The 27,440-nt window shown below is 38.9% G+C and overlaps 1 protein-coding gene across 3 annotated transcripts in view; it reads right to left on the bottom strand.

The window, feature by feature from the left end:
• Positions 1-27,098, bottom strand: part of slc4a4a (solute carrier family 4 member 4a) — a 66,326-nt gene extending 39,228 nt beyond the window's left edge. For all 3 annotated transcript variants that reach the window (XM_069705993.1, XM_069705991.1, XM_069705992.1), the window contains exons 1-5: positions 27,004-27,098; positions 26,256-26,353; positions 20,587-20,660; positions 11,019-11,192; positions 1,051-1,186 (exon numbers count right to left, since the gene is read on the bottom strand). In XM_069705993.1, the coding sequence (XP_069562094.1) occupies positions 1,051-1,186; positions 11,019-11,192; positions 20,587-20,660; positions 26,256-26,272 (401 nt within the window). In that variant the 5' untranslated portion in view covers positions 26,273-26,353; positions 27,004-27,098. The remainder of the gene's footprint in view (positions 1-1,050; positions 1,187-11,018; positions 11,193-20,586; positions 20,661-26,255; positions 26,354-27,003) is intronic.
• Between the last annotated feature and the right edge of the window lie 342 nt (positions 27,099-27,440).

Raw genomic sequence — 27,440 nt, 5'->3', positions numbered from 1 at the left:
TATCGTCTTATTAGATATTATTTTGTAAAGTGAACTGAAGAAACACAACTTTCTTCCCCTGAAAATATTATGTTAATAATAAGAATGTTATCTGATTATAAATACAATATTGCATTTTGAGAGAATGACAATAAAATATTCCTAGTACTTTGTTGAATCTTGAAAACAATCCCAGGTAGATAAATATTTGGTCTGTTTTTACCTGGTTACCTGGTGTTTTTACCCTTTTCAGATGGTTGACATGATCAGAAATATTTTTCCCACATTGTTCCTACAAATGCAAAAATACACGTCATTTTAAGTATTTGGTCTAATCCAGGTTGAATAGAAATGTAACTTCCTCCAGGGCGGACAGACAATTGTGTCATCGTTTGAATTTAAAAGTTCAATGAAGGTCAATCTGTGCTAATTTGTCACCAATCAGTCACCTTCAGGCAAGGGGACTGTAGCTGGACACATTTATCATCTGTCATCCTTAAAATTGGAAAAGTCTAAATTGAATTTCAACTAAATTCATAACAGATCTCAGCACTAAAATCTCTGAATATAAGTAGAAACCCTTTTACAATATATTGAGTGTAGTGAGAGTTCTTCTGTAGAGTTTCTCTGCAAATTGTTCAACCAACAGTGAACCAAAACTTCTATCTGCAGTACAATTGGTCAGAGGTTAGGAGAACAAACCAACTCATTTGGTGCCTCAAACAGTGGCCCGGGGGATCCAGCTTCCCCCTGAGAACGCTTTGTGCATCCAATACTAATGATGTATAAACACTCATCCCATCTCTATCCCATCACATCCCACTAGTGGGCCACACAGACGAAACCTGTGAAACCCTCGTAGCCCGATTTTAGACTGAATGTATGTTCAGCTTCTTTGCTCTGGGATGGCTGTTTAAAGCTATAACGATATTAGGAATTGTTTAGGGTAACCTTGAAAGAGCATATTTTTACATACTCAAAGTAATGGAGAAGTTTTATTATACATGATTACAACTGTGTCAAAGGTGTACATAGAAACTTTGAGAGGAGTCTGAGGACTGGGCTTCTTACCTGGCCGTCTCCTTCCACTCCATCTCTTGTCCATCCACGGACAGCAGCTCGTCCAACTCAGTAAAGAGTTGTGGGGGTGCCGGGCCATCATCTTCCTCCCCAAGGATGAAGCGGATCCTCTCGGCTGCTGGTGAGACTGTGGAAAGAGGAAAAATACTGCGGTTCACAGGCTGGCAATGGTATCCATTGGGCAAGGGTTTGAGCACCGGCGTTTCGTCCTCGGCTGGACCCTTCCCGTTGACCTCAGGAGGAGGTGGAGGTGGTGGAATTTTCACCACGACCTCTTCTCCTTTTTCCTCTGTGTTCTCTTCCTTTTCCTCCTTCTCTTTTTGGTTATTGTTGTCGGACATCCTTAGAATCAGGGTACCCCCTTACTTCCAAGTCAGCTGACCCAGGGTTTGATGATCAGACAGAAGTGTGCAAGCGACACAAGCTCACCAGAGTCCCAAAGTAGCAGCTAGACCCTCATTAAAGTCTCTGGTGGAAGTGAAAGCCACTCTCGGCTGCCTGCTCCAGCACTTTGTGAACCAGGTAGGAGGGGGCCGATGGGGTTTTGGGGTCCCCTCAGTGACAGTGTCCCCAACACTAGCCCCCTCTCCTTCTCTGCCCCCCTTTCCCTATTCAAACAGCCCTTCACCATTGGCCCTCTAGCCTTGGCAAGGTGCCCTGGAGCCCCTCATTAACAATTAGGAAATGGTTCCACAAACTGGCCTATTCTTTAGCTGTGGCTTGGCTTTCCTTTCCCTTGTCTTCTCATTTGAATATTTAGAGAGTAACACAAAACAGCCAAACACAATTTCAACAAAAGTGATATATAAATAATACTTTTCAGTGCTATTCAAACATGTTGTAAATGGTCGACATGATCCTAAAAGTGCAAACAATATTTGAACTTTGAGTGAGAGCCCGCAAATAATCACGGATGGAAACATGGAAACAGGCCCATGTTTGTACAAACATAAAAACTGTCAGTAGCAATGAAACCATACAAGACCAGTGAATGCCATATCATTAGAGCTCCAGCTTATTAACAGAAAAGTTCAGCGCAGCACCCATTAATGTTATTGATCACACCTGTGGTTTACCTGCTATGACATGTCCAAATGTTTGCCTTTAAAAGATTTATTAAGGCCAATGTCACCGCAACTTGAACTCTTGCTGTGTTATTTCAGTCAGAAGGATGCTCATCATGCATTAGACCTCATAGTGTAGCCACAGCCACTAAGCTACTATTGCTTGGAACTTGTGAGAAAGAAAAATGGCTCAGCCATTTCTGAAAATGTAAGCAAAAACATCACAACTCGTGAACTCCAGGCCTATAGAAAATGTCAAGCTCCATGGGTAATAAGCCCATTTGAAAGATGCAAATTATTTGTCCTAAATCTCGTCAGTCTAAAAAAAGCATCTTAAACAACTGCCATGAACAAAAAAAATCCCATCGGAAACAAAAAGAAACGAAACGGCAAGTAGGCAAGTGATCCACTTTAACCTAAGAGCTGAGTCTTTAAATGGACTTTGATTTGCGGGTGAAATTTAGATGTTCGCATACACATAGAACTTATAGCACATCATACCATGGTCAGATAGTAAATGAGGTGAAGGCTTGCAGTTTCCCCGTCTTGTGCTCTCTTTGACACAATAACAACAACAGCAGGTACGAGCCAGACAAGCAGCTATAAGATTACTAGGTGGAGGATAAACTGTCTGCCGGCACACATGCTCACACAAACATTCCCACAAGCCGCAACTAGCTTAAGTCACCACAACCTGTTTAATAACCTCTTAGAATGAATAATTTACATGTGCGTTACACACATTCAGCTGACTCTCACAGCCAGAGCGCTTTACGTTGATTACAATAAACAGTTAACACACGCTTTAAATACCTATATGAGCCAAATTACATGCAAACAACGGCAAGCAGTGCAAGGTGAGGGCAAAGACTTTAATGATGTAGACTTAGCAAAGCACCTACTGCTGTATTCCTTAAATGCATATAAGTTTATTAAAAAAAAAGTAGGAAAGTAAGTGCACAGCAGTAAAGGTGCTTTCCTCACAAAGAGCAGCACGAAATACTATAATTTTTACAGTAATAATACAATTGTAATTAAATAATCCCTGAATCCTTCTTCCATATGAAGTCAAGGTAAATACATTTTGCATTGGAAACAGTTATAAACAGTTTTCACTGAAAGGTTTCCGAGAGAGATCTTCTTATTCCTCATGAAAGATTGGTGCTGCCTCTCCATGCAGTTCAGCAAAAAAACCAAGCTGGTAACAAGCACAGTGTTGGTGTCACTGCAATACTGTCCCATTCAACCAGCTGCTAAGAGGAAGGGGGGTATGGGGAGGGGGGGGGGTTAGTAGGGTGAGGTTCAGTGCAGAGTGAAAGCAAAGAGGGGTGAGAGCAAGCACGAAAAGGAGGGCTAGAAATGAAAATCCCATCGTTCAAACGCAATTTCAAAGCTCTGTGTGCTCTAGCCAAGAGCCATGGACATACAAAGAGGACTTTGTCCCAGCAGCAGAGGCTCATGGGATAGTGGATGGAGGAAGAATGCCTGCTGCCCAGCAGAAAGCTTAGTGTTACTGCCACTAAAGGCCTGTTTAGTCCCACTCTTGACATGCATCCTACACAAATACCTTCTCTCTCCTCTGACCTTTTTGAAAATCACAGCACTGTAAAGAAGCCAAATTAAATCTAGTCTCATTTTCATTATTTATGACCATTTATGAAATGATAATGTAACTCTGTGTCACCTCATTCAAAGCAATAAGTGCAGGAAATGTTTTCCATGCCACAAAGTCTATCATTCAGTATGCAGGGCAGCTAGCACACAGGGAGCTAGAAGGGACTGGGTTGAATGCAGAGTGACACCCTGAGGGGGATTCATTGAGAGCACAGTATTTATACCCAGACCATCCAGTGCTGGTATTTTGTTGTGATAGCTGAGGTGGGCAACTTCTGATGAGAATGTAACAAATACCAGCTGGGGGGGGAAATAATCAAGACACTAAGGTCACTTTTACATTTCTACACAACAGAAATTGACCAAAGTGCTGCACAGCAACAAACAAATCAGACTAGAAACAATTTAGCAATTCATCCATCCATCCATCCATTATCTATACCCGCTTTATCCTGAACAGGGTGGGTCATGGGACAATTTAGCAATGAAGCAAAATTCAAAGAGACTAGGAACAATATTAAGCTCAAACAAAACCCAAGAATGACTAACACTGAAAAAGAACTACAATTAAAATTGGGCGTAATCTGGAGATGCCAGTGAGAATAAATATGTTTTGTGATATTTGAAAATTGGTAGTGAAGTTGACAACCTGATCTGAGAGATGCACTGAAATAACCTGAAATGAAATGGCCACTTTCCTGTCAGCAGGTTTACTGAATGTAAAACCACATTTTCTTTGTGTCGTCAGTGTTCACAGCACAATCCAACCCATCACAACAGAAGTTATAATTACTTCAGTTCTAGATTAAACAGCTCCTCGGTCTGCCTGACTGACTTCTTTTGTTAACCTGCTTAATAAATTTAAGCAGCGCTTAAATTAAGTAAATGGACTTTTACAAAGGCATGGAAGAGTTCAGCCACACTGAGGAAACATATGAAAGGTACCACGACCACAAATCTGACACGTCATTCGTAAAAATCTTCATCATCTTCGGTAGTGATATTCATACCAAATCTAATTAAAAGAAGTTAATGATAATTATTTGGTTTAATTATACATTCAAAGCTTCCACTAACTGAAAAAAGTGAGTAAAATATTTAAAAAAGTAATTGACTTTGCCTTATTGTTTACTGGCTGAGAAGAGAGAATTCAACAGAAAAGATGTTCAAGTTAAAGGACAAAAAAAATCTGCCTTGTTCTTGACAGTTCAGAAACAGTATAGTGCATGCTTAAACGAATCAAATAGAACTTTTTTTTTCAAGAATCAAAAAAATCTTCCATTAGCATCTTCTGGTGTTACTCCCTAAAAATGAAATTATAAAACCTTTATTCCAGACTCTGCCCCAATGAAGAGTCTTTGGCCCAAAATCCATCACAAAACGTCTGCATTGCTCACAAACCAACAATAAAACCAACTATAGCTGATCACAACAAATGTAATTTACTGAAGTAAATTAGATGAGGCCCAAACCAACAGTAGGCGAAACGAGACAGAAACGTTGGTAGTTATTATCACATCTTTAAGAATGTAGTGATAAAGGAAAGCCTTCATTCAGAGCCGTTGGTTTTTAATTAACTGTCAGGAATGAGAAATACTGTGTAACTGTCTTTTCCGGGTCATTTTGATCTTCTGTCTTTGTCTAAAATATCCTATCTTGTTTATTTTGTAGTAAATACAAACTAGAAGACTTAACAGTGGGTTAATGTAAAAGCTACACCGGTATATAAGGTGGTGGCCTTTCAAGGGTTTAAGTATTTTATCCAATCAACACCAAATACATGTTTAACTGTTGCATCTGTTTTCCTTTGCCAAACAAACAGCTGTTCTGCGAATAATATAGGTCTTACAGAGCATGCAAACAATCTGTGATGATAACCAACCCAGTAAGAACAGTTAGGAACAGGCTTTACAACTAGCACACAAATATCAAGAAGCAAAAGTGATTTTTCTAAGTTTCTCTGACCAGACAATGAACAGGGAAATATATAATTGTTGTGTGAAACGGCGCCTATTGGAGCATATATAATTGTGGTAATACAGTAATTTTTGTGACCAGTAATCATAATTTGCTTTTAAAGGTAGCTACAAATGTTTAGAGGTGCCGTACATATTACTGTCGCAACTTTTTAGGAACCAGTAAGAAAAAAATGATTTCTATCTCGACTTTTGCATTCATCAACTCAATCATGAAAATCTTTATAAATCCAAAGATTTCTATCCATACAATGAAACATGAACATGAAAGTGGAGGTCTGTCACAAAAAGTCATGACTGTCAAAGCAGGTTCTCCCTGACTTCAGGAAATTAAAACCATTTGTGTACAAGCAAAGTTTCTAAGTAATCTCTGTAATCCACTCTAAGAGAACATTGGATGCAAAAAAAAAGATAGGAAAAGCATTTAAAAATATTTAAAAAAAAAAAAAAAACTCATCCAAATGAGCAGGGGTCAAATAGCTGTGTAGTGGACACGCATGTGACCAGCAGGAAGAACTTGCAGTCCCTGCAGTGTCCATCTGACCAAACAAGAGGATTTCAGTCCAGACAGACGAGGGCCTTCCCCTGGGGCGGCCATGTTTCCCAGAGAGAGTGACACGGAGCGGGGCAGTGAATAACAGTACATTAGGGATACTGCATGCCTGTCAGTTTTTGCATGCCTGACAGATGCCTGCAGAGTTTTAGCTGTATAAACATTTTTGTCTGACAGGCAGAGCTGCTCACGAGTCATCAATGGCAAAACATTCAAACAATACAAACCATGTTTCTGGAGTAACTAACTGAAATTTCAGCTTCATAGAATGGCCTTGCATTAAAGTAAATCAATGCAAGTTTTAATTTTGTATTTTCATGCCTATGACATTCACAACATTAGAAGGTCAGAGGGACAGCACATGACCTTTTTAGATAGCTAGCTATTGGCTGATGTGGCTTGTTTGAACCACCTGACATGTTAGAATGACCAGTTAGCCAAACAAGATATACAGACTGTTCACAACAACATTTGTTCATTTTATACCTACTAATTTCTATAGATGCTGATAATTAAGCTGCTAAATAACAAAGTCTGCTTCTCATCAACTATCCTTTGAGCATCAAAATTATGGCATAAACATTTGCAAATAATTAAACAAACATGGGAAATCTTGCCATTTCTACAGCTTATAGGAATCAAGGCGCTAGTTATGCTATTTATAAATGTATATATATATATAAAGTATAAAGGCTTGTGAAATCACTTTGGGATTTGGGTATATAAATAATCTGACTCATTGTTGCTACTTATGTAAAACTGAGAGTCTTTAGCTCCATCCTCTGAAGTTTATCTAATAATTCCAATAAATAAATGTAATGAAATCCAGCTTCTTTTTCTGAGAGCATTATCCATGTAGGTTCAGACATTAACATGCCCTTTTCCTGACTTCATTCATGGCTGCATTTTTTTTTTTCTTCAGGTAACTTTCAAGTTCTTTCTATTTTCTAGCACAAAAAAAAAAAAACCGCAAATATTTCTGTTGCTGAGGATCAATGTTTTGTTTTTACTTTATCAAGTCTCTGCTCGTACAAATATACCAGGAATCTACTATTGTTATAGTTTTCCAAAGAAGAAAAGATAAATTCATAATTACAACAAAATCTCCATTTTGTTCATACATTCTGCTCAGCCTGAGAACAAAGAGCGCTGATCTACGACATAATCAGTAAATACCTCTAAAAGGGACTTTTGGCAACTAAATCATATCGAATGGAATATAGAATGTACAAATATGTTTACATATAATGAAATAAATGAATAGTTGACTGTATAACAGTACTGTATTGTACTGTATGCTCTGTGTTGTTATGCCATTTGACTATACACTTCATTAACACCTTCATTCCAGGACAGATTTTCCACAAAGTCAACAGCATTGACACTATTTCACCAATAAGAACCAGCAAACTGTCTTAGTGATGACTGCTAACAAAGTCTCAACGCTCATGTTTTTTTGCCAGCGTAAGCACATTGTCCATGAAAAGAGAAATACCACCATTGCCGAAAACAAATGGGGGGTGTCGGGTTTCAGATGTTACCTCATCATAGCCTGCCTTCACTAAGTACTATTGGATAAAAAAAAAAAAGTTATTTTACTGATTCCCAGATGATTTTTCTCATGGATCTGTAAATATTAATGTACATCTTTACAAGTGTACAGGTGTGGGGTGAACATTCATGGTTTAAAATGTCTCTTAAGCATCAATCATCCATCTCTGTAACTGCATTAAAGAAATGAAATATATGTATATATATGTGTATATATATGTATATATGTATATATATGTGTATATACAGTATATATGTGTGTGTGTGTGTGTGTGTGTGTGTGTGTGTGTGTGTGTGTGTGTGTGTGTGTGTGTGTGTGTGTGTGTGTATATATATATGTATGTATATATGTATAAGCTGACTATCTATCACCTTTTTTAGTATCTATTCTTTATTTTTGTCATGTATTCACTGTGGTTCTCAAATTAGGGATGGAGACCTACAAAGGGGAAGCATGATAAACCTGAGGGTTTGTGAAAACTAGAATTACCGCTTCACTGTTGTATGCCTCGACCAACCACTCAAGTTGCATCCATGTCTGTCTAGACTCAGATAATACAGTAAGGAGTGAAGACTTAAAAAAAAAAAAAAAAAAAAAAAATTAAATTAAATTAAAAAAAAAAAATCCTTATACGTGTTCACATACTGATCACAAGTTGATTAACAGCAGACAATGCTTCAAATATAGACTATGCTGCCAAGAATCTACAAATTCTGGTTTTGGAGACGTGGAAGCTTCACACACATTGACAGCACAAAATATCTATACAATCGCCACAGTTTCAAAGTGGATACACAAGATCAGTGTTTTTCTTGATTCTCTTGGATATATGAAAATAACTGTGCAGAATGATACATGGAAGGTTTGACACAAAAAAAAAAAATTTAAATTGAGTTGTCATTTAAAAAGAACAATCATGGCAGTTTTTTGGGAGAAAAAACATATCATACAAATCATAATTCAACGTCTCACAACGTGTCACTGTTTGACTTGTCTTATTCTTTGAGTCAGAGTTAGACAAAAATCAGATTACACTTTTTGGGGGGCTTTCCATTCCAAACAGCAAGCAACATGATATCTGAATCACTGGTACACAAAGGAAATCCGTTTTTTTTTTTTTGGCCTATTATACACCAATATGTTTCCATGTAGGTCAGTACTTCTCACTGTGATCAAGGAACATTCCCCAAAAATCAATAAAACTAAGAAATCTTGCTCAATATGCATCATTGCCGTCAGTAGCTAGCAACAACCAGATGGGCTGGCTGTAATCTATTCTCTGAGTGGATGTATGCCCAATCCCCCTCATCAGGTGATGTGTACACACTGGAAAATCCAGTTTCGGCATATTTCGGTCTCATCACATCATGTGTAAGCAGGCATGTGTAGAATCACACCAGTCTCTGGGAATGACAGTGGCCTGCCTTATTATTGGATTTGACCGAAAGCAAGGACATTTTAAGATTTGTTCACAGCGGACTAGAGTTACACAGAAACCTGGTGTAATCAAAGAATTACCATCTTTTACTTTCTCCAGAATGACTGCATATTATTGTTATCAGGAGCTTCCTGTCTTCACCAAAATGAAATCATAAATCTGTGGTAGCCTGTATGTTTATGACCTCAGCAGTTCCATTCTATCATTGGGTCAAGTTTAAGAATCCACGAGTTTTCTTCTGAAACTTTTCTGAACTGTTAATTATCTTGCAAATCCTTCCGATTTATATTGAGGCCCAGGCTCAGAGACAAAATTATAAATTGCAAGTGGCACATTGTGTTTAAAAATTACTTTAAATCGTTGGACAGAAGAACGGCTTACACCTGAAACTTCAGCTCTCAATTCATAGTCACCGACTATAACCTTACACTGGAAGTTACCCTTAAACTTTGTTTGTTTCTTTGTCCGAGCATCCGCAGATCTCAGCAGCCTGAGGCCGTGTTGCACGTTATTCTCTACGGGACAGAAGAAGGTCCAAAAACACAAGCACTAACACATATACAGTGGATGGTACCACACCTGCATGCACAACCAAGGCAGATACACTTATATCTAAAACCAGGGACAAAACCATACACACACACTTGGGGTAGGGCTGATGGATGATGCCCCACTACCCCCCTTCCTCTCCCCCAACTGCACGCCTTATACACCCCTCCAGCCTCCCCTTATTCCCCCGGAGTTCACATCAACAGCAGAGCGAACCCATCAACTTTTCGTGCCTACATTTGCCTTTGAACAAATCCTATCATATTTTCTGACCTCCCCTGAAAGCAGCATTACTTGACTGCAGTGAATCATAACACAGCTCACAGTTTTGGGGCATTTTAGCATCATAAGTTGACTGCCTGGAGCAGAGCAGCTAGGCGGACACACAGAGAGGGAGCTGGTCGGGACTCTGGATGTTTTTGACTGGCAGCGACCGACAGCTGAGCTGTCTGTGAGAGGGTGAGACGGTGAAAACAAACTTAGAACAAATATGATGTTGGCAGTTGACATTTTGTTCAGAGTTGTGTTGAAGAGCAGGTACGTTGCCATTTGACTCGTCTTGACAGTTTGAGGCACCTGTAGTGTTTTAGCTGCAGTGTGCAGAAAAACTGGTAAATGATAATTTACCAGAGTGGGATGGTAGCTCCCATCAGGGTGGACAAAGTTGGGTGAACAGTATAAAATATGAACGTAGCTACGTGCGTATTATTATCCCCATTTTGCAATTAAAATAAACTATTATTATAATGCAGTCCTTTGCAAAGCAGAGTTCCTGAATTTTGTGTAGATATATTTTACTGGTTGTGGTGACAAAACTGAGCTGCAATTTACACCAAGAAACAGTCAAGGTGCCTCTAACCAGCTTTTAGACCAGCAAAGGAGCTGACAACAAAGGTGGTGGTTCTCTGTAGACATTGTCATATGCCAGTTTGGTTGACAAGTCTATTACACACTGTTCTCAACCGCCTCATTCAGCACAAGTACAATTGCGTCAGAGCAGCTATTACTTCCGATGAAAATTCACTCTGCTCTGTCCAAACCGACTCGTCACCCAGCAGGACACGCATCGCTATTTCTGGCCACTAAGTGGACACAGCAACTTTGTTGGGGTCACGGGGAGTTTGTAGGGCTCTTTTCTGGAAAAGAGAGCAGCCTTCAGATAAGACAGACATGAAACCTAATCTGCCTTGACATGGAGTCCATCAGAACTTACTGAGAGGTTTGAGGATGCTGTTGCTGGCCTCATCGTTGTTTTCTGTGTCCGACTTGTCAGAGGCGTTCTCCATCAACCTCTCCTTTCTGTCCTTGTGGCCGGGTCTCCGGCGGTGACGCCTGCGACGTCGATAGCTCTTGGGTACGCGCACGCCAATGTAAACGGTGTGGTGACCTGTAAAGAGCAAAAAATACTTTTGATACATAACATCCTGACAAATTCAGATTGCTATGATCATGCAATGATGAACTTCAGTGACTTTCTGAAATTGACAATCATAATCAAAATTGAGAAATGTGACATCAGGCTTTTAAACATTTAAAACAAATTATGATATGACGTCTGCAGTGCTTGCTGAATAATTGAAATACAACACTATTAATAACCCAAACCTAATTTTGACCACTTCTCCACTCAGTTCAAGAGGGAACATTCTCACACGGCCCACAACAGACCCGAGACAGTGTAGCAGAGCAGGGTAATAGAGGTTGCAGTACACTGTCAAAACAAATATTTGGACAGAAAAAGAAGTAGCACGTAGCAGCTAAGACGCCAAACCTGTCTGCACAACTACATCCCTGTTATACATGCTGGCAAAATACCAACAGGACCTCCAGTTTTACTTGTAGTTGGGTGGTTTAGGGTAAATAATGAAAAGCAGACCACACTGTTTGCTAATAACAAGCCAACATGAGATGGATGTGGATTTCATTCCAACATGCTATAAATACAAAAGGATTTGAAGTCCCACTGAGACCGGCTGATTTAATGACAAGCTGGTGAATCAGTTATTATTTAGAATATACATACATGCGAAAATGGATTTAGAAGGCCTGGATTATTCAGAAACATTAGTTTAAAACGATTTATATGGACGACAGTTTTAGCCTCTAAAACTAGCAAATGCAGTTCATTGTTTGTCAGTGATATCAAGTTAATCAGAGTTTTCTTCTCTAAGAAGGAATACAAAAAAATTCACTTAAGACATTTTCTCATATAAACTTGCCCTTTTAAACATGTAGCAACAGCAGGAGATTGTTTGTGTCAGACACATTCCCACCTACTGCAAATACTCTGTTCAGCTCAGGTAAGAAATGGCACCTTAATGGAGTATGCAGAAGACGCAACTGAATTGTCATCAACAGTCTCTCTTCCTCACTGTGAGTTCTGCAGACGGTGACCTGCTCTATTCTCACGTGGGCAAAGTCAGGAATTACACCGACTTTGTACGAGGGAGGTGAAAGACTAAAGTCTGTTTAATGTCTGGTCCAACTGATTCAGACAGTCGTGTTCTCACATGCAGCTCCTCTGGGTAATAAGTGAAAGCAGCTATACATTAATTTGCAAGTTTGTTAGTATACCTGGCCAAAACCTAACTTGTCTGCACCTTTATATCACCTTCTCACCACAGCAGTCTCAAAGCGGTTTACAATTTGCCCCCCATTTACCCATTTAAACACACACACACACACACACACACACACACCAGTTGTGACAAAGCTGCCATGCAAGGAGCCTGCCTGCCATCAGGAGCATCTTGGGGTTCATTGTCGTGACCAGCATGTGGACCAGAGGACCCGGGGATTGAACCATCAACCTTACGATTAGTGATCAACCCGCTCTACCATCTGATTTCAAGAGTCTTGCAATAAATCCTTTATAAATATAATCGAGTTCAGTTTTTGTTTAAACTGTTTAAGACAGATTCAACACTATTGTCATTTTGGTGGATGCAGTTTTGCTAGTAAATCGTTTTGTATTATGCTGAAAAGTGTTTCTACAACTTACTCGTCAATCACTGATGAAATGGAAGTAATATTAGATACACCTCCATATGATGCAACATAAGTTTATGTTATTTGCAGTCTGAATGAAGCTGTGTGTATGTTTTGTATCTGTTTAATCGGCCATGTTAATCAGTGCAAATTATCTACATAAGACACTGGAACAACACAAAGTCCTAATCCCTGAAGAGGGACTCCTTTGGCATCAGAAATCATTGCTGTGGTACTAAATTTAGACCCAACAGAACCACAAGTGGTTCCTGGATCCAGGAAAAGTTCTTAAAGTTTAAATGAGCTACTAAACTGTGTTTGTTTTTGTTCGGGAAACTGGCAACTGTTTGGTCTACAGGATGATTTTGAATCATTTGAATGCTATTTTTTTACATATACTCCATATTATATGTCAATGTGGAGTTCCTCATCCCTGAAGGGTATAAAATACTATTATAGAAAATATAAGAATAATCAAGAATCCTTCCTTGTCTCTTAAATAGCTGCATGCTTTTATGTTTCATTGTCTGGGTCAACCAGGAGTTGAAATGAAACCTTCAACCTTAAAAGGAATTTCTCCTTTTGTAGCAGAAGAATACTATAGAAAAATACCTTTTAGAGTAAACATCAAAAGTGCCTCTGAAACAAAAGGCTCTATGCAATTAGTGTCAAATGTCTCCGTTCGGAGCAGGACGGGCAAAGCTGAACCAAGCACTGCACATGACCGAACCAGGAAGCGGCTCAGCCCCCTCAGCACAACAAACAATGATCTCTCTTGAAACACAACAGCATTCATTATTCACTTGTACCACAATGCCTTGTTTTTTAGGGGTTCATCTAAATTCACTGAAACGGGCAGATCACCATACCAAGCTAATACTGAGCAACAGAGACGAAGAAAATCCCAAAAGATTTGTCTTATCCAAAAGGGATACCTGAAAGGACACTGTGAACCAGAAAGAATATTTTACTTGGTCAACCTCGCTGTCTTTGCTCAATTTTTCAATGTGGCTTAGTGAGTTACAAATACACTAATTAGATATTCTCCTGATTGCTTTTTTTGTTGATGATGTGACTGAACTTTCTTTAAAAATTATATTGAAACCGACTAAAACAAACAGTTTGATTTGCTTGAACTGCTTAAATCTGAACATTTTATGACACAAAATTATAAACTAATATATATATATATATATATATATATATATATATATATATATATATATATATATATATATATATATATATATATTCCTTCAATCCATTAGTCTGTTATGGTGACTTTCAGTCTCAAATGACGTAACATGAATGAGAGTTAAATTAATGCTGGAAACCAATGACAAATGGGGAAAAAAAGAACAAGAGAAGTACAAAGACAGAACCAGCATAACCCATAGCAGAGCTGCTGTCCACCAGGTTCAACAAAGATGTCACCTGTTCCATGTTTATGTGATAATATAAAAACACAAGAGCAATCATACACAGCTCAAACCCTGTCAGCATCCTCTGCCAAAAAGAAAATACATAAATAAAAATGGAATTCACTTACTCTTACAAAAAAACCATACGTTCAATCAAATTTGGAAAGACTGGATAAATGAATTAGTGGCCTCTCAAACTAACAACAAAAGATGTTGAAGCTCCAAAATATGAATGTTGCCAATCACAACACATTGTTGCTCATGCATAACATTGCATAGATTTGGAAAACAGCTTCATGCAAGATTTCCAAAATGGTTCAAATGTGTTTCTTTTACTGTTTTTGTACTGGAAGTACTGATCTGTGCCAGTTTTAAACATCTGTCATTTTGCACAATTTTATGAAGACTTGCTACATTAAACCATTACAAACGTCAGGGTGAGTGACAGTCTTCAGGAGTAAATAGAGTAGAGTCAGAGTGATCCACCTCACCTTTAACAGGGAAAAGCTACATTTTAAAGGCTTCTGCTCATCCACAAATGATTTCTGATATATTTCAGTTTTGCTCAGTTTGACATTAAATGGAGCTTTGCTGGGATTTACAATGCCTATAAAAAGTATTCACCCCTTTGATGTTTCACCCTTTTGTTGCTTTTATACATGAAATCATGGTCAATATAATTTGGCTTTTTTGACAAGAATTTACAAACAAAAACTCTTTAATATCAAAGTGAAAACAGATTTTTACAAACTAAAGTCAAGGGTTAGGGTTAGGGTTAGGTAAGGTAAAGTAAATGATTGCATAAATATTCACACCCTTCAGGTCAGTATTTAGTAGATGCACCTTTGGCTGCAATCACAGCACTGAGTCTGTGTGGATGTGTCTCAATCAGGCTGGCACATCTGGACACTGCAATGTTTCTCCATTCTTCCTTGCAAAACAGCTCAAGCTCTGTCAGGTTGCTCGGAGATCGGGCATGATCAGCTCTTTTCAAGTCCAGCCACAAATTCTCGATTGGATTGAGATCTGGGCTTTGACTTGGCCGCTCCAGAACATTCATCTTGTTGTCTTTGAACCATTTCTGTGTTGCTTTTGCTGGATGCTTGGGGTCGTTGTCTTGCTGGAAAATAAATCTTCTCCCAAATCGTAGTTCTCTTGCAGACTGAGTCAGATTATCCTCCAGGATTTGGCGATATTTTTCTGCATTCATGTTCCCCTCTACCTTTACAAGCCTTCCAGGGCCTGCTGCTGAGAAGCATCCCCAGAGCATGATGCTGCCACCACCATGCTTCACGGTGGAGATGGTGCGTTTGTGGTGATGTGCAGTGTTTGGTATTTGCCAAACATAGCATCTAGTCTGATGGCCAAAAAGCTAAATTTTTGTCTCATCAGACCAAAGAACCTTCTTCCAATTGACCTTGGAGTCTCCCACATGCCTTTGGGCGAATTCCAGGCGAGATTTTAGATTAGCTTTTTTCAACAGTGGCTTTCTCTTTGCCACTCTAACCATACATCTTTGACTGGTGAAGAACCCAGGCAACAGTTGTTGTATGTCCAGTCTCTCCCATCTGAGCCACTGAAGCTTTTAACTCCTTCAGAGTGGTCGTAGGTGTCTTGGTGGCCTCCCTCACCAGTCTTCTTCTTGCCCGGTCACTCAGTTTGTGAGGACGGCCAGCTCTAGGCAGATTTAAACAAGTGCCATACTCCTTCCATTTCTTAATGATGGATTTAACTGAACTCTGTGGGATGTCCAGTGAATTGGAAATCATTACAATTATACTTTTCAATGATCTTTTCTCTGAGTTGCTTGGAGTGTTCTTTTGTCTTCATGTTGCAATTGTAGCAGGAATACTGATGAACCAGGGACTGGACCTCCCAGACAGGTGTTTTTATACTACAATCACTGGACACACATCAACTGCACTCAGGTGATCTCCATTTCACTAATTGTGACTCTACTGGCATCAACTAGCTGGACCTCTGTTGAATTAGGTCAGTCACTTTAAAGGGGGTGAATATTTATGCAAACACTTATTTTACACTATATATATTTAATTAATTGACATTAGTTTGTAAAAATCTGTTTTCACTTTGACATGAAAGAAGCTTTTTTGCAAATTCTTGTCAAAAGAGCCAAATTATATTGATCATGATTTCATGTATAAAAGCAACAAAAGGGTGAAAAATCCAAGGGGGGTGAATACTTTTTATAGGCATTGTACACTCGGTAACCAAAGATCATGCACCATTAAGAATGGCTGCTCTCTATTTAGTCAAGCTGGTGTGCTGGTTATGTAGCTGCAAGAGCAAGGAATCCCACTAAAATATGATGAATGAGGAATATGAAAGTTGTGACCTTGCTGCAGCAACATAAAAAGTCCGTATGGTTACAATGCTGTTACTCCAAATGCTACAAGTGTTATTTTGTTTGCATGCTGAACATAAGCTGCCATTTTGAGTGCCAAATTAAATGTAGTGGAAGCTACATCTACATGGCTAAAATTGGTAGCCTGCTGTGCAAGTAAACACGCAAACAAGGTCAGACTGTACACATCCAAACTGTGCTCAAAAGAAGACTAGTCAGCCAAGTAAGAACATCTGTTGGTGTACGAATGGTATGTAGTAAAAGATTTAAGTCAACTACAAATATGCAATAAAACAATGGATCAGATGATCAGACTTGCTGAGAAAAATTTCAAGGATATCTGAGGTGGATGAACTGAATCATGGGATACACTGAACATAGCATGCATAATGTTAAAAAATAATTCAGTTACTTTAATGGCAAATTGCTTAGTAATGTAAAAATTGGCCAAAGAAGAAATCAGATTTGCCAAACAACAAGTGGGCAGGACAGAAAGACCCAGAAGCAGAAGGCTGAACACCGACACAAAAAGAAGAACAGAGACACAGACAGAAAGAGTTTATAAAGACCAACAGCAGCAGCAGAGCTAATAGATGAGCAATAAAGAAGAGCGTGAAGACATTCGCGCAGGCTGAACCGCGACAAGAAAGCAGGTGAAAGAATGAGAAGAGAGTGATGGAGGAGAACGAATAAAAAATAGTTAAGTCAAGGAGCTGGAAAGGAAGATTTGTACACTGCCAGAGCAGCTTTGTGAAACAACTTCCTCCTCCTTTTTGGAGTGGAAGAGGAACTTCTTTTGGAGCTGCCCGTAAGCACACTGAATGAAATGAAATCCTTTTGCTTGCTGGGAGGTTTGTTTTAACTCACTAGATTTCTGAGGAGAGGCAACGCCACCACCAGTTTCCCCAGTAACCGCTCTGCTGAGACCTGCCCAGACCAGTGGGGAGGATGGCAACACGCCACGCAGCACTGACAGCATACTGATGCTGATGTTGGTTTCTGGGTTTCTCTGTCAGAACAAATATTACTATTATATTCACTTATGAGCTCTATATTACACCTGGCACAAAGGAGCACCAAGCGCAGCTCAAGAGTCTTTGCTAGTTTCAGACATTCATGTCAGTCATTTTCCCGCCGAGTGACAAAGTTTAAATATTAAATGTACCTGCAGCCATGTGTCCACTCATGGAGTGCATGATTGACTAACAAAAACTGGAGGGGAGCATTATAAGGAGAGTAATATCTGCCTACACAGGTGGGTGGAAAACGCACATACACACTGCCTGTTACACACACAGGGACTTGCAGGAGCACACAAACATGCAACCCTTTTTTTAATTTCTTTTTGGGCAAATATGTTGTCATAATAGCAATCAATCAGGGTGCAAGCACACCTGGTTTTTAAAGACAATGGGAGATGATGCTGATTAAAACACACCGCAGACTCTTTAAGAGACGAAGTACAACCCCATTGAAGCAGTCCTGAGATGCCACATTTACAAGAATGTGTCGAAGGGAGAGCCCCGTTACCGTGACCTTTAACCCCCAAAATCAAATCAGTTTATCCTTGTGACCAAGAATGGGGCATCGGTATGCATAAAGCCTCTGGCTATAACTATCACCAGCACAGAGTCATAAAACTATACAGCCAACGGTCAGAAGGGACTTGAACTGCATAACTAAACTGTGTATCTTGAACATCAGCACTGTCTGTGACGCAACGTGCAGATACCGAGTGAGACTAAACGCGATTTGGCAACTGGAACAGAGATTCTCTCCAAGAATTAGCTTGTACAACGTGAGAAATGTCAAGCTACCTCAGCTCTCTTTGTTCGTCCGATCAGTCGGCTGTCAGTTCTGAGAGAGCAACGCGGGAGCAGTCTGAACTCAGCGAGCTCAACTACAAAACGAAACTACGACAGCAGATGAGGACACATGAAGGTAAAGCTGAGACGCTGGTTACATACGTGAAGTTGGAGAGATGATGTACGCTCCCAGCTGAGATTCTGCCAGACAAAATGTTGAGCTCTGGCAGGAGGGACGCTGCTATGTAAATCCCAGTGTTGACTGTTATGATAATTATGGGTATAGGTATGTAATTTATCATTCTTGTGGTCTTCAATGTTTTAGTCCAAGTCAAATATACCATACATCCCAGTTATCAAACAATGCCACTGTTTAAACAGCCATTAAAAAGCCATTAATTCATAATCATTTTTGTGAAAAAATCAATTATCAAACTCTTGAAGCTTGTAATCGATCACAATGTACATCAACGTCCTACTGCTAAATAGCAATTGCAGTTTAATTTGTACAGTCTGCTCTGTGATATGAGTTACCATGCATTAACAAAGCAACTTAAATGCCACCAAACTTTAAGGTTCAGGGGAATCAAGCAATGAGGTTTTATATTGTAACCAATTGAATTCCACTCGCCTGTGTCTCACCTTCCGACCACATGAGAGAATCTATGGTGGCTACAAAACTCACAAAAAACTCAAAAGGCCTTCTTTAGCAGTAGCCGGTGTTTGCTTTGTTCGTTCTGGGCTTCTATAGAAATAAGGTGGTGCAACATGGCGGACTCTGATGAAGAAAAGCCGCTACTGAGGTGGATAGAACAGCTCATATTCCATGGTAACAAAAATATTCTTAGTTTGAGGTTTTAATAAACAAAAAAACAACATATTTATGATTTAATTTTTGCAAATAGGGCCCACCAAATCACAACGAACCTTTTACAGTTGTAAAACAATGAATTTGTAGTTTGCTGTGATGGATTACATAACTCATATTCCAAAGGTTAAACAGATTCAAACTGTAGAAAGATGAACGGAATCCATATATACAGTACATATATATTTGTATATTAAATGTGAAACCAGGCATTTTAAAATCATTCACAAAAATGTAAATTGCATAAACTCTCGTAAAGGAGCTACATTTTTTTGATTTACTTACATGGCCCTTTAATCAAGCAATTATGAAAATGATTGGAGACAATTCATTTGCTTTGTTGTTTCTTCAGTTCAAATTCAGTCATTTAGGAAGAATGAATCTGGGTTTTTGTTGGTTGTTTAATACTTTTTTGATAAGGACAAAACTTTTTCTGTTCTGGATCCATTTTCAGTACTTCTCCCAAATAAAACCCAAAACAATATATTAGGTTCTTGCATGTTAAAAATGGGTCCATGACAGGGCCTTTAATATGCTGGACTTGAACCAAGAAACCTGTCATCACACACTTAGACTCATTGCTGGGCATCAAGAAGCATCATGAGCAGCAAGGAAAGACTGAGATATGAAGAAAAAAAAAAAAAAAAAGGTGAATTGCTAAATTCACTGAAACACTAAAGTAGCTACAAAAGAGACCACTTCACATGCTGTTGAGTATGTCAAAATGGAGATATTTTGACATACTACAGTTTTTGCTGTGTTAACACAACTTTGAAATCTACTTTATAAGACAGATTCCTAAACTGATGAGAAATTGTACTTACAATTTAACTACATTCCCTGATGGGATTAATCGTTGTTATAAGCATTCAGAGAAAATACAGTTAGTTTTACTTTTTTTTAAATTATTAACCTGCACATGTTGAAAACATTTTCCAACACAGTGTATAATTTCTTATTTGTCTTTGTTGTCCTGTAGGTATTTGAGGGGATTAGTGAGGTAAACACAACCTCACATGCTCTATGCTCTACATCTTTTTCATGCCAGCTCACTAACCAGGTAAGCATCAGGGTGTACGTGCATGCAGTATGCGAATTTAGCAGTCGCTAAAAGGCTAAAGAACATCCTTCCTGATACTCTGTGATTTATTTAGGAAAAGGATTTTCTGTTTTAAGTAACATAGCTTATTGACTAGTGACTCTCCAAATGGAGATTTCAAATGTATCCCCACAGTCATGTTTAAATATTGCCATTTACATCAAGTTAAAGGTAAAATGAGACTTTTTTTGTGTGTGTGTCACATGCAGAGAAATACTGGAGCAGGTAAACTTACCTTCGACCTCCTCCTCATCACAAATGTGCTTGAGTAAGGACGCTCCCCGGTCCAGCACCGCCTCGTCTTCCATTCTGTAGTAGTAAAAAAGGAAGAAAGACTGTTCACACTTCTCCTCCAACGACAATGTGGAGCCATAACACTTTGGCTCGTTCACCTGCAATAAATTCGGATTAGGGGTCAGTCTGGTGCTGCTGGTGGCATTCATCTCTACCGGTTAAAGAATCATTGACAGACAACCTATGAGACAACCTCGGAGCTCTGAGATAGCACCTAATGATCTGACGTTCAGCAGGTAAACTACCCTAACTGTGAGAATGCGTGTTGTCCTTGAGGAGGGCAAAGTGAGCAGTCGATAGTATGGTGTCATGGCTTTAATCTGGCCATGGGGGGTGAGGGAGAGGACAGGAAGTCTGCTAATTGAGTGTGATGGGCAGCGTGACAAGTGTTTGTCATGCGCAAAAAAATGTCCAACTGACAAGAGACTTGAACTCATCGAAATCTGCATGTGCTTCCGTCTCCACTTCACACTGAATCAAGGTGGTTTTTTAGCCTCATAATTGGGGAAATAACATCAGAAAAGGAATCGGCTAATGTTGTATCTAATAGGTCAAACGCCCACACACACACACACACACACACACACACACACACACACACACGCTACAAAGCCTTTCCATCTGGTTGGTAATGCCTGCCAGCCCCCCTCTCCACCATACTCCAACAAGTGGGGCATCACATGTCTGTCTACTCATCCGCCCTTACAGGATTATGCCGGCTTTACTTAAGTGACAACACACACACACACACACACACACACACACACACACACACACACACACACACACACACACACACACACACACACACACACACACACACACACACACAAGCCCATAGCAGGCCGGCGTGTCAGAGCCTCTGGCGCTCTCCAAGAAGTCCCCACACACATTTATCCTCACCAAAAATATATCGTACTGTTTCCCAACAAACACTAAAATGTAAAAAAAAAAGACTTCACCATGTTTCATTTAGGCTGGCAGTTACAAAAAGTTTTGTTTGTTATATTTTGTGTTGTGGGCATTATGGTATGAATTCTCAGTCAGCTGAACTCACACAAGACACTTGTAAATACAAGTAAATACAGAAATGACAGATTTTGCACCCTCTCAAGCGCCTGCTGAAAATCTGTCATTTCTGTATTTAACAAAGGCAACACTACCTGATTGCCCTCCTGAGTTAGCCCCCAGTCCTTTGGCCTGATGATCTGCTGCCTTCTCCTGCCCCTAATATCAACAAAAGTCACTATTCTGGAAAACAAATTTAGTTTTCAAAGAACCCCCATGAAGACGATCTCACTGAAATTGGGCCCAGCAGCTGCCCAATACCCTGGCCATCATTCTCTTGGTTTCAAAGCTTCTCCTGATCAAGTTGCCGCTCCTCATCCCAAGTTTACTCCTGGGTTACTCAAAGTCGCCTCTCCTGTCGCTGGGTTGCTCTATACTGCCTCTCCTGTCCCTGGGACACTCAACAACACCCATTCTCCAGTCCCCAGTCCTTCAGCCCGAGTTCTCCGACTTATCTGTTCACCTCCCAGTTGCCTGATAGATATGTTGGATTGGTTATTTCTGGTTCTGGTCATTTCTGTTTGTGTTTTTGGACATTGCCTGTTTTTGTTGTCTGCCTTTTTTCTTGTTAACCAGCTTTTCCTAAATAAAGTTCAATGCCTCCGTGTTGTGTGTTTGGATCTTCCTCTGCACTCTCCTGAACCTGAACAAATAGTAAATAAAAATCCATTGTATCTTCATCATAAACTTCATATTTTATTACTGAAATCTCACATCTATTGTTTTTATTAGAAACAATAAAAATGTCATTAATGGCGCCCCATTAATCCACCAACACAATGCACAAATACAGACAGCACACAACTACTTAAGCAGTGGGTTTTACTGTAATGGGATTACAAGCTAATTGAATTGTTCAAAAAAAATCTGACTTTAAATCAAAACATACATGGTCAAATAACTATCTCAAGTTTGGTCAAATCTTTTCATAATATCCAAAAACTGAAGATATGATATACTGTCCATTTGATACAATAATGCTAATAACACGTGTTCAGCAATTTAATCCATTCTAGGTCACAGGGGGCTGGACAACATGGGCCAAGTAAGTGTGGGATGAGGGGGGTCAAAGGTCATCTACAGAACAGTTTTGTACCAACTGTTTTGGATTTCAGAATGAGGGTACATATATAATATAATCCATGCTCAGTGCTTTATTATGTATAATTGACATGTCGCTTATAATGACTTCACTTTATCAGTATCTTATTTTGAAAAGTTAAAGACAGAGCAGGTAAAAAAAAAGTGTATTTGCAACAATAATACCACTGCAGAGTTACCTGTTATTTTTTCTTTATCAGGATTTGTATGTAATCAGAGTTATTTCAACATATACTAATCTTTTTAAGCAGCCACTCTGTCACCATATCAGCTTGATGTGTGGACAAAAAAATCTCCTGTCAACATTTAGGAAGTAAAAAATATGAATGATTTCAAGTATGCTGAAGTCAAATTATTCTAAAGACATAGTTGTTCAACTTCAAATTAGTTTTATGTTATTTTCAGAACATATTTACATAACAACCTTAACTTATACACCTATTTGGATCAAACTAAAACAGAAATTTTGTATTTGCTACATTTAATTATAATACTCCAAATTCAGATATAGTTGACTGATTACTAAAAAGTATTCTAACAAAAGACAAATTATGATGTGAAACTGTCTGCTCTGGGTCATCTTGTAAAGAGTTCTGAAATAACACCATAATTCAGCCACATCTAAAAGATGAGGTCTTTCATCTCTGGACTTCACCAGCTGTCCTGCTGATACCGGTGTTCTTACTTCCTTCGTTGCCACCTATGGAACAACCCTGGGCATAACAGGCACAACTCAGCCTGAACTGACAGCCCTCACATGTCTACACTGAATTTTGCATAAGTGAAGGAGCCTGTAACTTTTTACCAAACTCTTATTTTGTCCTATAATCAATTTTAACCAAGACAATCTTCCAACAATCAAAATAAAATCTCCCATGGAATGGCTGGACAGCCATTTCAGTAGCAGAAGAGTAAAAATAATAGTTGACAGAATTTCTGGATTTGGTTTTAGTGGTTTTCACATGCAATAAAAAATGTTAAGCCTTACCTTTAAAGATTATGTTATGATAAAAAATATATATATATATATCATTCACTAATGTCACAAACTCTTTACTGGATTTAAATTGCATCATGAAAAATACCGCAAGCGACCATAAATGACTGACTGATAACTGTACTTCATGTTTTGATCATTTGTGTGTTCAATAGCTCTCAGGCAAAGACAGCCGGTTAACCAATGGGAAGCTGCAGAATCTTGTCTTTTAATACTTGTGTATTCTGCGTGGCTGCGGATATCAGCCTGCTGTTGATTGAGTTGGCCTCCACTGAAGTTAACATTTTCTGCAGCTCTTTTTAAGCATCAACTAACTAAACTAAAATCACAGAGACATTATGGGATATGATACCATGAGGACCAGCCTGGTGTCAGTCACAGCTGCAACAAGAAGTCACCTTAAAGGTGTAATTTAACTATTTTTTAAAAATATATACTGTCACACACAAAGCATCAGTTAAAAGATCTACACACATTTATATACATATAAAACATATATAGATTGTATATAGATACAGTATAGTATACTAGCTAGATAGATAGATAGATAGATAGATAGATAGATAGATAGATAGATAGATAGATAGATAGATAGATAGATAGATAGATAGATAGATAGATAGATAGATAGATAGATAGATAGATAGATAGATAGATAGATAGATAGATAGATAGATAGATAGATAGATAGATAGATAGATAATCTCTCTCTCTCTCTCTCTCTCTCTCTCTCTCTCTCTCTCTCTCTCTCTCTCTCCCTCTCTGTCTTTCTCTACCGCTCAACAACATTAAATTAACATGATGGCCTTTGTTCCAAACTGGGAAACAGGAAAAATGGAAAATGAACCCACAAATGCAGATCACACCAAGAGCTTAAGAGCTTCAAACTATTTAAGGCTGAATGTTCCCTTTAATCAATATTTTAACATACATATGTATTAATGTGTTAAACCTTCAACCAATATTATTACATACTGTGCAAGCCATCAGAATTAGACAGGCTGTTACTTTGCACTTGTCATTATATATTAGGCACTATCTGTGTGTCACTGTGACAGATAACCTATCAGTCGCTCCGTCCTTGTAGAACCTATAGTAATCTGCATGTAGCCTACATTCCCTATCTGTTTCTAGAGTGTACTCTGTATAGCATAAGTGTCAACTGTGTGTCCAAACCATGGAAACATCAAACAGCCTGAAGGCTTTCAGACTGTGTTATGGGATACAGTATCTGCTACAGTCATTCCACGTGAATAAATCTGTCCGGGCCATGTAACAAGTATTCTGTAGTGCAATCAAGTTTGAAAAGGCAAATCCCTCGTGCAATGAAGGCAAAAAGCCAAAATCATATTTCTCTGAAAGTTAGAGGGTTTCTCTACACAATAAAGGAGATCTAGAGTTTTTTTTCTTTTTTTTTTTTTTACGATAGTCACAGTAGGGTTTTCCCTGACTGAGCACAATTTAGAGTCTTTGTTTCTTGGTAACTGTCACACAAACTAGACCAAAAGTTTCCATTATTTAGTCAAAATCAACAGGGGTCACACCCTCACACAGAGATATTGAAACTGTGGTTCCAATATGATTACGATTGAAGATGTTAATAATCGCTCCAGTCATACTATCCTGGCTGAATTTGTTGCTATCAGTTTTAAAATGTCTCCTCGACCAGATGATGTCAACATTATTGGGAATTACACAAGTATGCTCTGGACTTAGATGACTGAACTCATACCAACACTTGCTTGTATTTTGGTTTTTTTGTGTTGGCAGGCTGATGGCTTTCTGACTGCAACCAGAAAAAAAAAATATTCCAACAGTTTGGTTGTTGTCACCTTGTCACCTTTTAAAGATGCACAAATACTTGTAAATCAAAGCTCAAGGTTTTATACTAATTACATCCTTCTAAATGGCATCTGGGATTGTTTAGCTCTACACTAGCGTTCAGCACTGGTGTGTGTGTCACTCAAGTTTGCGCACTGTTAAATCTGAGGTCTGTTTTTCTCTGAGGCTACAATTCTTGAAAAAAACAATTACATGGCTGCTCATGTGTTTACACTTTAACATGCTAAAACTTAAAATGACCTAAAAGGGTTTGTTAATGCCCAGCTCTGTGTACTTTGCTAAAACAGATGGAGTTTATTTAACAGAGTAGCTCACATTGAGGTCAGATATAATGATTTGATTTGTATTTGACCTTGAAGTAGAGAGAAGTCACCTACAACCCACCGACCTCCAGCACTGACTGAAGTCATTCACTCTTACCAGTCAGAAAAATGTCTTCAGCCTTGTTATCAAAACACTAATGAACTGCTCTGAATTTTTTTTTAATTTATCCTTCCTCACATTAAGAACCAGCAGCTGTTTCTATTCACAGGTGTGCTAGATACAATTGAATTATCTCTGCATAGAGAATTAAATCATTAGAGCTTGATGGAGTTACTTACTTCTTGTTGCCACTCATGTCTTCAGGTTGCGTGTGATAAATCTCCTTACTGAATGTGCTCAGCAGAGCGGATCACCAGAGCAGCTGCTGATGTTTGACCTGGCAAAGGAACACATTGAGTGGTTATTCCTCCGCTACAAATTCACACTCAGTCAACTGCAACATGAAGCCTCTGTAGGATATAACAGACAGGTTATCATAGTAAGATTTAGCATACATCTGGTTTTGGTCGAAACGTGTTAATGATGAGATTTAATAGCACAATACTGAAAAATGCAACAAACATGATGCTGACAACATCTCAAGAACTGCTGTGATATAAAGTCCCACAACATGACTGACTTTATGGGCCTATCACGCAGCTTTGGCTCCAAAAATATAGTGGTCGCCTTATACACGATTAATTAAGTTAAACGCACACATAGTAGTAACTGACCCTACAAACCCCTTTACCAAAACAAAACACACTCCACTTGCGCATTTATGCGCGCAGCTCACTCTTTGATCGTGTGATCATTAATACAAGTATTTCAACAAAACTTAAGTCCATTCAGGCAGCATGATTAGAAAAATATTTAAGGCGACATGAAGCACTATAAGGTCTATAAAAGTCTTGAAGGCACCTGAAACATCCTGTAGGAAAAGGAGCAGAAACATTGTAGTGACTTGTGATCAAAGCGCCTCTTCACGCATGCTCACAAGGCTTGAACAGAAACTGTTTCCACAGTCTCGAGGTGTAAATGACTTACCGCTGTATTATTGATCTTTGGCTCTGTGTGCTGTCTTCCCTCCAGTGGCATGAAGGAAAAAAGAGCCTGGGTTCACTGCACCGGTAAGTTTGTCTGTGGCACTGCGCGGCATGCTGCCGCCTCTATCTGCTGAACCATCCTTCTGTCAACGCCACTCCTCCGGTGGGAGGTCAAACTGCTCCACTGCTGTGCCATCATTTCTCTCAGCATTATTGTATCATCTGAACGAAGTCATTGTAGAGATATGCCTGGCAGGGTCTATGCTTGAACACACATTTCAACATGAATTGAAGTCATACATATGTAGACATTATTGAAAACATAAACAAAAGTTAACATCTATCAAATACAAAAATAGGTTGAAATAATATTAAGATATAGCCTACACATACATTATTAATATTTTGAATGAATAAATTGGCTGTACCAAAAGAGGC

This window comes from Brachyistius frenatus, unplaced genomic scaffold (assembly GCF_029030835.1).
Source record: "Brachyistius frenatus isolate BFR_SWC_R1_liver_20210118 unplaced genomic scaffold, ASM2903083v1 Contig_60, whole genome shotgun sequence".
Taxonomy (NCBI): domain Eukaryota; kingdom Metazoa; phylum Chordata; class Actinopteri; family Embiotocidae; genus Brachyistius; species Brachyistius frenatus.
The sequence above is the reverse complement of the archived record's forward strand: the minus strand, read 5'-3'. Positions and strand labels throughout refer to the sequence as shown.